The 12,353-nt window shown below is 41.5% G+C and overlaps 1 protein-coding gene across 1 annotated transcript in view; it reads right to left on the bottom strand.

The window, feature by feature from the left end:
- Positions 1–238: 238 nt before the first annotated feature.
- The window catches only part of dnajc12 (DnaJ (Hsp40) homolog, subfamily C, member 12), a 30,004-nt gene continuing 17,889 nt past the window's right edge, over positions 239–12,353 (bottom strand). The window contains exons 3-5 of the mRNA XM_060842311.1: positions 8,523–8,662; positions 1,957–2,182; positions 239–719 (exon numbers count right to left, since the gene is read on the bottom strand). Coding sequence (XP_060698294.1) covers positions 625–719; positions 1,957–2,182; positions 8,523–8,662 — 461 coding nt within the window. The 3' untranslated portion in view covers positions 239–624. The remainder of the gene's footprint in view (positions 720–1,956; positions 2,183–8,522; positions 8,663–12,353) is intronic.

Here is a 12,353-nt window from a genome sequence, read left to right as displayed (position 1 = left end):
GGGACTGTAGCATCCTTTAGGAAGGAAGAATTTCCAAGGACGCATATATAAAGAGGGTTACAATAAAAACTCAGTTTGAAGGGCTAGTTTCACAAGACTGATGGGCTGAAAGGCCTCCATCATTACTGTGATTGTCATGATCTGGTGCTCACCTGGGCAATCAACCAAGTATTGTTAATTATCATGGACCGTGGAAGTGACTTCCAAAAATAATGGCTGTGGAGTATTATGACATAAATACAATTGAATAATTTAACTGAAGGAAAATATTCTTTAAATAAATTAAAGATGGCGTAACACAAAATTTTTATTTGCTATTTAAAATGGTATTTGGAGATCACATATAGCTCCACACATATCTACAACAGTCCCACATCAACTAAATAACATTAATATTCAATGATCAAGGGTAAACAGGGGCAACAATTTTGTCAAATCTAACCACTGGTCCCATCTCTCTCTCTCACACTCTCTTGCAGGGATTACTGCAGGTGTTTGCACAGGATAACACAGCAAAAAGACTCTGCACAACATCGACGGTCAGAGAAGGAGCTCATCTCACTGCAAGACATTTTAACGAAAAGACTGAGACATTTGGTGACTCCTCCGGTGTCTGAACCGGCCTCAGATTTCATAGTTCCTGAATTTCCGGAGCAGTTCTGAAGGAGAGTCTGCTGACCAGCGGAAACGGTCATGATAATCATTCACATTTAAAAAGCCTGCAAGAAAATAGAGATCAAACAGGTCAGAATGTGGCCCTCCAGTTTTCTTATTCATAACGAGTCATTGTACATTCAATAGAGAAGGCTGTACCCAGGGAGCAAAATGTTCCAGTTAGTATCTGTACTGCATACATTATATTACATGGAAGACTGTAATGTTTACAGTCCAGACTTAATATCGAGTTCAATAACTTTAGAGCTTGAGTTCTCCCATATCCTTACTCCCACCCACAAACACTTGGCCTTGTTATCACATACGCTGAAAATGTGTTGCTGGAAAAGCGCAGCAGGTCAGGCAGCAGCCAAGGAGCAGGAGAGTTGACGTTTCGGGCATGAGCCCTTCTTCAGTCCTCACTTTCTCTCCTGCTTCTTGGATGCTGCCTGACCTGCTGCGCTTTTCCAGCAACACATTTTCAGCTCTGATCTCCAGCATCTGCAGTCCTCACTTTCTCCTTGTTTTCACATAGTCTGCTATTACACACAATCCATTGTCAGCCATTTTCAGTCCTATTCATAGCTATTCACCCTCCTAGACAGATCACTATCCACTCCTTTGTCTGTCCAATTGTTCTTCTCTCTCTTTGGGCTGTTTCCCCACCTATCATTTACTCCTTATCCCCTCCCTCCACCCTATCTTCAGTATATAAACCAACACTTTCCTAACTAGCATCAGTTCTGAGGAAGGGTCACTCAACCCGAAACGTTAACTCTGATTTCAATCCACAGATGCTGCCAGACCTGCTGAGGTTTTCCAGCAATTTCTGTTTATGTTTTTGATTTACAGCATTCGGGTTTTCCACTTAAAATTACTCTGCTCCAATGGAATGTTTGTACCTGGATTAGAGCACAATCCATATTGAAATAACCGGACAGACCCCATCACTTATACTGACCGTCCTTAGCTGTTGCCAGTCAGCTGTTTACAATGACTATTAACTGAGTGAGCCACATGATTCTGTAAATTCCATGAATTTTTCACCACACGACTGTACTTAATCCTGAAATATAATGGTCCCCTGATTGCAGATGTATTGAAGGTATTTTCCTTCCAGTGAATATTGTTATGTTGGTCTGTAGAACTGGTTATTTCAGTTTTGCACCCCTTTATATCAGGAACACGCTGAAATATTTATATTCCTCATTTTTACTTCATGTCTCCCGCTCCTATTTTAGTTGCCATTTCCACAGCATTTAGATCCTGCTTAATCTTTAAAAATCAGTCTTCCATACTCACGTGGAGAGGTGGGGCTTTCTGAACAATTCGGGTCATCGCTAGTCATTATTTTCTCTTTGGTCCCAGCACCGTCCTGATTAGCCTGTTCCTCATTGCCCTCAGACACTGGAGTCCATTCCTCCTCTGCTGGCTCTCTCTGTTCCCTGGTCTTTGTATAACCTTCTGAATGTACAATAGGAGCCTCCAACATTGGCTCTTTCTTACCCCTCACAGCCCAGTGCATGGACTAGGAAACACAGAAAATGACAAGGTCATAATGTTTTGCCAATATTTGCTCAGTTCACATCTTTTACATTTATTTCCCTGACATAAGATTTTTGCAACTTTACAGATCTTGTTATGATGAATAGAACTGAACTCTGAAAACTGCCCGACAATGCAGGCAACCCCCATATCCATGGGTCCTGTTTGAGTTACCTGCGGTTTACCACGGCCTGAACATATTATAGGGAACGTTCCAGAACCGTGGACCAGGAGGCTGCTGGGAAGATGTGTTCCCATATAAATGAATGGGTTCTCACCTATCTGCGGTTTCGGGCATCCGAGGTAGGCTTTGGAATGTATCCCGTGTGGATTCGGGGAGGGGGGACTATTGTATTTGAAATGTGGGTTAGATGCGATGAATTGTCACAGAGATGTGGTCTTTCACACAACTTTCATTGACAGATCTGGGTGGTGCATGATGTTCCATTTGTAATCAACTCCAACTTTCCACAGAAATACAAAACATATCTTAAAGTATAGGACCTGGATATAGGTTTGCTCGCTGAGTTGGAAACATTTCCAGATGTTTCATCACCCTACTTGGTAACATATGGACTTCAGTAAGGTATTGGACAAGGTTCCCCATGGGAGACTGATTAGCAAGGTTAGATCTCATGGAATACAGGGAGAACTAGCCATTTGGATACAGAACTGGCTCAAAAGGTAGAAGACAGAGGGTGGTGGGAGGGTTGTTTTTCACACTGGAGGCCTGTGACCAGTGGAGTGCCACAAGGATCGGTGCTGGGTCCTCTACTTTTTGTCATTTATATAAATGATTTGGATGCGAGCATAAGAGGTACAATTAATAAGTTTGCAATAACACCAAAATTGGAGGTGTACTGGACAGCGGAGAGGATTACCTCAGATTACAACAGGATCTTGATCAGATGGGCCAATGGGCTGAGGAGTGGCAGATGGAGTTTAATTCAGATAAATGCAAGGTGGTGCATTTTGGGAAAGCAAATCTTAGCAGGACCTATGCACTTAATGGTAAGGTCCTAGGGAGTGTTGCTGAACAAAGAGGCCTTGGAGTGCAGGTTCATAGCTCCTTGAAAGTGGAGTCGGAGGTAGATAGGATAGTGAAGAAGGCATTTGGTATGCTTTGCTTTATTGGTCAGAGTATTGAATACAGGAGTTGGGAGGTCATGTTGCGGCTGTACAGGACATTGGTTAGGCCACTGTAGGAATATTGTGTGCAATTTTGGTCTCCTTCCTATCAGAAAGATGTTGTGAAACCTGAAAGGGTTCAGAAAAGATTTACAAGGATGTTGCCAGGGTTGGTGGATTTGAGCTACAGGAAGAGGCTGAACAGGCTGGGGCTGTTTTCCCTGGAGTATCGGAGGCTGAGAGGTGACCTTATTGAGGTTTACAAAATTATGAGGGGCACGAATAGAGTAAATAGATGAAGTCTTTTCCCTGGGTTGGGGGAGTCCAGAACTAGAGGGCATAGGTTTAGGGTGAGAGGGGAAAGATATAAAGAGACCTAAGGGGCAACTTTTTCACACAGACGGTGGTACATGTATGGAATGAGCTGCCAGAGGAAGTGGTGGAGGCTGGTACTATTGCAACATTTAAGAGGCATCTGGATGGGTATATGAATAGGAAGGGTTTGGAGGGATATTGGTCAGGTGCTGGCAGGTGGGACTAGATTGGGTTGGGATATCTGGTAGGCATGGACAGGTTGGACCGAAGGGTCTGTTTCCGTGCTGTACATCGCTATGACTCTATCTTCAGTGGACCTCCAGGCAAAGCACTACTGATGATTCCTGCTTTCTATTTATATATTTGGGTTTCAACAACATGACCGTCTCTCACTAGAATTCTTGCATACAGATAAGAAAGGACACGACTTCGACTGGGACAACACATCCACCGTAGGACAAGCCAAACAGAGACATACATGAGAATTCCTAGGAGCATGGCATTCCAACCGGAACTCTATCAACAAACACATCGGGTTAGACCCCATCTACCACCCCCTGAGAAAAGGAACAGGAAATGACATCACCAACCCAAAGAAACTCAAACATATAAGTAGAAAGCAGGAATCATCAGCAGTGCTTCACCCAGAGGCCCATAGAAGATGTTACCTAGTAGGGTGTCAAAACATCTGGAAATGAACCTTCGAGCTCAGCAAGCAAACCTACATCCAGTACCTCAACCCAAGCTACAAATCTTCTCAAAACTCGCTAATATCTTAAAGGGGATATATTAAATCTGAATGCTAGATCCACTTCCATGTTAAAATTTCCCACATTTGAAATTTTGCTTTGTTAGCCTTGAGCAGTTATACATTCTGGGTTTATCTGTTAGAGATGATCACACTCACTGCCGGTACATTAGAAATGATCAGTTATTTCATGAGTGTCCTGTGTTTACTGCTGGTGGCAAAGGTCCAGATGTATACTCAGGGTATTGGTCTCACAAAGAATGGAAATGCTGATGGATTTCCCACACAAGGATGAGTCTGGTACATGTTAAAGACACATTTACATAGACACCTGTCAGTGTCACACATAGTAAACTCAATCAGCAACCAAGGACTCCATCTCACTCACACCAAGATACATCATCATACTCACACCAACACATATCAACTCACATCGACACACTCACATCATCATACACCAACACACACCAAAACACACACACACACCATCACACACAAACACACTCACACCACCACACTCAGATCACACACACACACAATACCACCACCACCACACTCACACCATCACTCATTCCTTGGCAACCCTCAGTCTCCCAGCTTGGACAGATCCTATTCCCTCTCCTCTTCCTCATGCAGTCGCACACTGATGTTCTGACCATCCACATCCTGCTGCTGGTCACTGGAGCTGGGAACTTCCATTCCAGTCTGGGTGTGTATTGTGGGTCCATACACCATGCACAAGCACAGATACACACATAATAGGTTAATACATGAACGCAGCCATGAAATAAATATTTCTGACCTTAAAACAGTTTGGTGGGCATCACAGAACTGTTACAGTGCTGAAGGAGCCATTTGGTCCATCATAACTGCACTGGTTCTATCAGCTAGAGCCAATCACCTACCTTTTCCCTATATCCCTGCACACCATTACCATACAAATAACCAGCCAAAGCCCCTCTTGAATGCCTTCGTTAAAACTGACTCCACCACATTTCTAGGCAGTGTATTCCACATCCTAACTACTCCCTGGGTGAAAAAGATTATTTTCACATCAGCTTTGCTTTGTTTGTCCACCACTTTAATTCAATGTCTCTCTTGTTCTCATTCTCGAGGACAGTTTCTCCTGTTTACTTTTCCCAGTCCACTCATGATTTTGAAAACCACCAAATCTCCTCTCAGCCTTCTTCTCTCCAAGGGGAACACTCCCAATTTCTTCAATCTATCCACAGAACTGAAGTTCCTTATCCCTGAAACCATTCTTGTAAATTGTTTCTGCACTCTCTCAAGTGAATTCATATCTTTCTTGTGATGTCGTGTTTACAACTATACACAATACATTTGCATTGGATAGACATATGGAGGATAGTGGGCTAGTGTAGTTTAGGTGGGCTTGGATCAGCGCAACATCAAGGGCCAAAGGGCCTGGACTGCGCTGTATTTTTCTATGTTCTATGTACTCCAGCTGAGATCCAACAAGTGTCTTATAGAAGTTCAACCTCACCTCCCTGCTCTTGTACTTCATGTCCATTACAGAATAGATTAGATTTGTCAGAGAGATTTATTTTACCTTGACCCACGTTAAATTTCATTAAGTTTATGGTAGTATCACCACAGTCAAAAGCATTGCAAAAGAGAGTTATTCCACGTGTGGTCAAGTCAATGTCCCAAACCTTTATCCAATACCTTTTGATCACTGTTACAGACTTTGCCTCAATAACCATTTATTGTGTAAAATTTCACCTTTCAAAGACCTTGTGCTGTTATCTCATTCACCCAGTATTTTTAATTTATAACCTTTGTTCTGATTTCCAGTTTTGGTTCTGCAGGAATATGGACTGATAGTAAATTATTGAACTTTTTATTTTATTCCTTTATTTTTCTAGTTTATTTTCAGAAGGACTTCAATGTTAACTTTTGCCTTATTTATTTATTTTCTACATATTCTATGAAGGTAACTCTTAACCTTTTTAACTTTGTTTATTTTACTACTTTGTACCTACGTTTGCTACCTAGGTAACTTTGTACCATGTGTGGCGACATTATACATTTTTCACTGTACTCCTGTACTTGAGTACATTTGATAATAAAATCTAAGTCTAAATTAGGATGGGGGGAACAAGGATGTTGAAGAAACAAACTGAAAGATATAACACCTTCCTGCAGTACCCTCCCTTCATTCTCTTTGCAGTTCCATTGCAAAAAACACAAGGAATAATGATCAGAGGAGTCTTAATGTAAATCTTTTTGAGGAGAAGGGATATCACTTGCTGTCACATTGCTGAAATAAATGCTTTTCCAGTCTCCAAATTCACTATCACTGAGAACATAAGATTTCACCCTGACTTCTACATTGCTGTATTGCCTGAGAACAGTGAAGTATGACTATGCGAAACAGCCACAGACACACACACACACACAGACACACACACACAGACAGACACACACACACAGACAGAAACACAGACAGACAGAAACACAGACAGACACACACACACACCTTTCAAAAGGAAATTAACTTGGATATTAATCTGACTATGTTATGCTTAAGATGAATGTATATTCCAGTAGACCGAAAACACCAGCCATTCACAAGGGACAGAAGATGTGCATAAAGAGCCCAAATCAATGACAGGGCAAAGCCAGCTCTCAAAACAAACACGGCTTTTAAATGGAAGGTCCATTTAAAAGAGGTCTCTGACCAAATATTGAAGTACAAAGTCCTGGCTGCAAATAACAAAATAAACAGCAAGTTATGCTAGACTAGGTATTAACAGGACTAATTAATTAATTACCTCAAAGTAAAGGCACCTCGAGGCAGCAGTGACCACATTATGATTGGTGGAGGCTGGTACAATTGCAACATTTAAAAAGCATCTGGATGGGTATATGATAGGAAAGGTTTAGAGGGATATGGGCCAAATTGCTGGTAAATGGGACAAGATTAATTCAGAATATCTGGCTGGCACAGATAAGTTGGACTGAAGGGTCAGTTTCCATGCTGTATAGCTTTGTAACTCTATGACTCTATGATAGAAAAGGAGACATTGAGTATTTTTAAGACAGAGCCAATTGATTCTTGTTAAGCAAGAGGTCACGGATCATCAGGGACAGGTGGGAATGAATTTGAAATACAATCAGATCTGCCATCATGCTACTGAATGATGGAAATAATTTAAGGGATTTCTACTCCTAATTTAAATCTTTGTATAACCATTGTAATGAGGTCAGCAGGTGGTCCTCATAGAGTATGAGTTCCCTGGTTGGGGCTGTTAATCTGGACCAATCAGGGAGCCCTGGCTGTCAGGTAAGCTCATGCATGTCAGACATCCTGTTCACTCTAACAGCTGGCTCTGAGGGAGCAGGATCAGTGTCAAGGATTCCCTACATGTAAACATAGGGTAACTTGGTGACAGGATAACGGTCAATGAGGAGTTATTTCATTCATACGTTTTTTTATTATCTCAGCCCAGATCAGTCTTAGTGGAACAAAGTTAACCTGTTTGAGAGACTGTATAAAAATTATCTGACTAGTCCTTTATGATCACAGCACACAAACAGTTAACAGCACACATTAAATTGACAAAGACAACTTTCTCCAAAATAAAAGAAAAATCTGCAGAGAGAAAGCAGAGTTAATGTTTCAGAATGAAGAAGGATCACTGGATTTGAAATGTTAACTCTGCTTCGTCTCCACAGATCCTGCCAAACCCGCTGAACTTTTCCATCAATTTCACGTTTGTTTCTGATTTTCTGCAGTTTCTTTTTCAAAACAGTTAAGTTGTGGTGAAAATGAGGAGGGGGGAAGAGGAGAGATCTTTGTCTCCTTCTCATCTGGTCCAAACAATTTGCATCACTGAACTTTACATTAATTGTGCACAAGCAACAGCCATTAGGTTAAGACAGGCAAGAGGTGTCCTACTCATTAATTCAATGTAAAAGCTAACAGTCTAGCTACTGAATGGACAAGAGATGGACTTTTATGATTAGACAGGGATGAACACTGCTAGTATGGAATAAACCACACGAACTACAAATTTGCCCATAACGAACCTACAAAATGAGCACATAATTTCTAGATCAATAAGTACGGCTGTACATTTCAAATGGAAGGTCAGAGTTGAGCCCCCACCATTTTAACAGTGTCACTCAGCGCCTCCCACTGCTGAAATGGAATTGCAATCCTGCTGCGATACCAATGGTCATAGCGGGAGCGCCTCTCTTCATTGGTCAAGGTCTCTTTCGCTTGCTGCAGCTTCTGAAATTGTTCCACTAGATTGGGGAGAGAGAGAAAACAAAGTTCACTTAATAAAGCTGGCAGAGTGTGGAACTCCAATCTGTATGGTGCACATACATTCATTGCTCACTGAGAAACCATTCCCCTGCGCTATTCACTGATAGGATCAGAACTCACTTCTAGCTGCAGCTTGTTGAAGGGTCTGGATGTGAACATTGATGTTAATTCACCATCCTGACTTGGAAATATATCGCCGTTCCTTCTGTATCAGAGAGTCAAAATCCTGGAACTCCCTCCCTAAGGGCATTGTGGGTCGATGGACTACAGCTGTTCAAGAAGGCAACTCACCACCACCTTCTCAAGGGCAACCGCAATTGGACAATGAATACTGGCTCAGCCAATGGTGCCCACATTCCTTAAGTGAATTTAAAAAAAACTCTACCAATACTGATTTGGACAAGTCAATGAGGTTCACTATGAACACCATTTAACCAAGCATCACAAATACAGATACAGCAGAAGCCGGTCATTTGGTCAATCAAAAACTATCAAAGTTTTGCCTCTGTTATTCTGGCTTGTCCAGAACACCATACAATGTGTTATGAAGATGTCGGTGTACTGTACCTTTAAGAGAGTTAAAAACTCACAAAAACTACCTGACAGCACCAAGTGTTCTGAAAAAGATACAATGTTACATGTGCTCCAGCTACTAGGGTAGCTGGCTGCCTGGAAATGACAAAACAGATTCGAATTAGGCCAATCAGTTTAAATTACACCCTGAGAAACACCAAACTCCACCATGTTTGAATTTAGTATATTGACAACCTTAAAAGTCAATGACACAATCCAATGCTTTGGCGGTATAAGACTGGGGAAAATTGAACAGTTGGGAGGAGAACTGCCACACTACCAGCATGTAAAGACTCTCTGAAAAATAGCTCTCTTAAAAGGTACCTTTAATCGATCAGTAACCTGTGAAGCAGAACCCAAAACAGACAGGAATGCAGAGAAAACTAAAAAGCTGCCTGGTTTTGAGATAAGAAGCTTTGTTTTGTAAATCTTAAATTGGGAGTTTTATTGGACCAGTATTATAGAAGAGGAAGGTAAAAGATAGGTTAGAGGAAGGAGTTGTAAATAGTTGTTAACTAATTATTCTCTGTTATACTTTAAGAAATAAAGTTGTTAATTTTTACTTCAAATAGCGCTTGGCATCTGAAATTTCACAGATTATTACACGGGATAAATCCTTTCTCTGTTGCAAGTTTTAAATTAGCAGAGGGGTTTACCTCGTGTTGTATCAAAAATGTGGATCACTCTTTGCCTGAAGCTGTCCGTAAGTTTCCTTTCACCAGTCCTGACCCTGCGTCACCTGAGTTAATGAGTTGACTAATACCGGGGATGAGTAGCTAATACACCATGAAGTAATGCGTTATGAGAAGCACAGAAAGTACGACGCATTTGGCTCTTCAAGTCTGAATTGACTTTCCACATGATCATGGTTGACCCTCTAGCTCATTCCCCATTCCCCTTGATGCCTTTAAAAATCTAAAAGTCTATCTCCATCTCTCATGAATGCATTCAATGACTTGGCCTCTACAACTGTCTGTGGTAGAGAATACCACTAAACTTTGCGTGAATAATTTTTTCTTATCCCAGTCCTAAGCAGTCTCCCCTATATCTTAGGACTATGTCCAGTGAGTGTAGACTGGCCCAGCCAACGATGTCCACATCCCTTGAGTGAATGAAAAAAACAGAATCTCTATCAATACTCAATTAGACAATCAATGAGGTTTATGAAGGAACCAACCAGGGTTCCTTTTATTTCCTTTTATTTTATTTCAATCAGATCTCCTCTCACCCTTCAAAGCTTTAATGAATTCAAGTCAAACCAATCTCTCCTCATAGGTCAATCCTGCCATCACTGGCATCACCGGACTGATCTTCCACTACACAACCCCAACAGTCTGTCTTAGGCAGGGAGACCAAAATTGCAAGCAATAGTCCAGGTGTGGACACACCAAGACCCTACACAACTGCAGTATTTCTAACCTCCATAACTATCTCTACCTTTCAATACCTTTCTATAAGACCCTCTCTCTCTATTGTGTCTTTTCAAAAGGTAAGAAGCCTCCTAACCGCCCAATTCTAATGTAGAGCAAAAGACTGGATTTGAGTGAGTTACAATACAACCTCTCATTTTTCTGTTCACTTGACGTCACAGATCAAGCCTTGTGGTCCCTGGGTTTGAATGATTCCAACAGAGCTTTGTGATTAAAGCTGAAAGAGAAATCTTCAAGCTCTGATCTCAGCAAGGCTCGATGGATCATTGGTGTAACAATTGGAATAGTTAGAGTAACACTAGGGATAGTTAGAGTAATACTAGGGATAGTTAGAGTAACAATTGGGATGGTCAGAATGACACTTGAGGAGAAAGCAAAGAAGTGCTGGCCATTCAGCCCCTTGACCTGACCTCACTGTTCAATTAACTTGTAGAAGACCTTTAGCTCAACTCCAATCAGCTGCCTTTGTTCTATTTCCCTATATCGCCTAAACTAATGAAAATCTCAGTTGAATCCCATGTTTTGGGAGAAAGTAAACAGACCCATCTTCTAAGCTGCTCTTGGGTCCAAAATATCTCCATCCATTTTGAGGGTAGGTTTAACAAAAGGTCCCTTTGCAAGGACTAAATATGGTGCGTGGCCCTTCAGTATGCCCTCACCATCCTCACGCCAGCTCTTAGCTGGCCACAGTTTCATGGACATATCACAACAGCAGCAATTGTCAGGGAGTTTGGGAAATGCAGTGTATTTGCTCAGATGGGTTGAGGGCATGGACAGAGGTATCACATTCTACTCTAGGTAGCCATCCCAAAAAAAGAGAACAGAATCTTCACAGCACAAGATCTACCCCAACTCCCAGACACCACATGACAGGATTTAAAGGGTAAGCATTAAATTAAGCTGAAGCACCATATTTTGTCACATCCACCTGTTTTCAATATGATGTTGCTTATCGTTCGAATATTCAAAGAAATGAATTCTGACTGACACACATGCCTGTATTATTATCTTTTTTTGATGCCAAAGTGTATGCAGACAGTTAGACACACACAAGCTAAATATAAGGTTTTACCTTTGCTTTCATTCTCCTGAATCTAATGGGTCGCTTGGTGGTTAGCTCTGCTGCCTTACAGCGTCAGGGACACGGGTCCGACTCCAGCCTTGGAGCAATTGTCTGTGTGGAGTTTGCAATTCTACTTGTGTCTGTGTGGGTTTCATCTGGGTGCTCTGGTGTCTTCCCACAATCCAAAGATGTGCAGGTTATGTGGTGTGACCACGCTAAATTGCCCATGGGATCCAGACATGTGTAGGCTAGGTGCATTAGCTGTGGCTAATACGTGGTTGGGGTGAGAAGCTCTTTGGAGGGTCAGTTCCAACTAAATGGGCCAAATGGTCTCTCTGCACTGTAGGGATTTTAGGAGTCTATTTTGTATATATGATATTATGCCTTTTCTCTCCCTCCACCAAGTCTCAAAAATTCATATTGTTGAAAGATCTGTTCAGCTGAACAGTCACAAATATTTGATTTAATGCATGTCGTATTTATAAATTTCTTAGTGGATTTCCAGCTCCAGACAGAAACATGTAGATTCTAAGAGCCATTTTCTGTTACTGACTATTGTCAGGTTTCCTGAATGAATGTTTTCTTCAAATATAAGAATGAAAG

This window comes from Hemiscyllium ocellatum, chromosome 22, assembly GCF_020745735.1.
Source record: "Hemiscyllium ocellatum isolate sHemOce1 chromosome 22, sHemOce1.pat.X.cur, whole genome shotgun sequence".
Taxonomy (NCBI): domain Eukaryota; kingdom Metazoa; phylum Chordata; class Chondrichthyes; order Orectolobiformes; family Hemiscylliidae; genus Hemiscyllium; species Hemiscyllium ocellatum.
The sequence above is the reverse complement of the archived record's forward strand: the minus strand, read 5'-3'. Positions and strand labels throughout refer to the sequence as shown.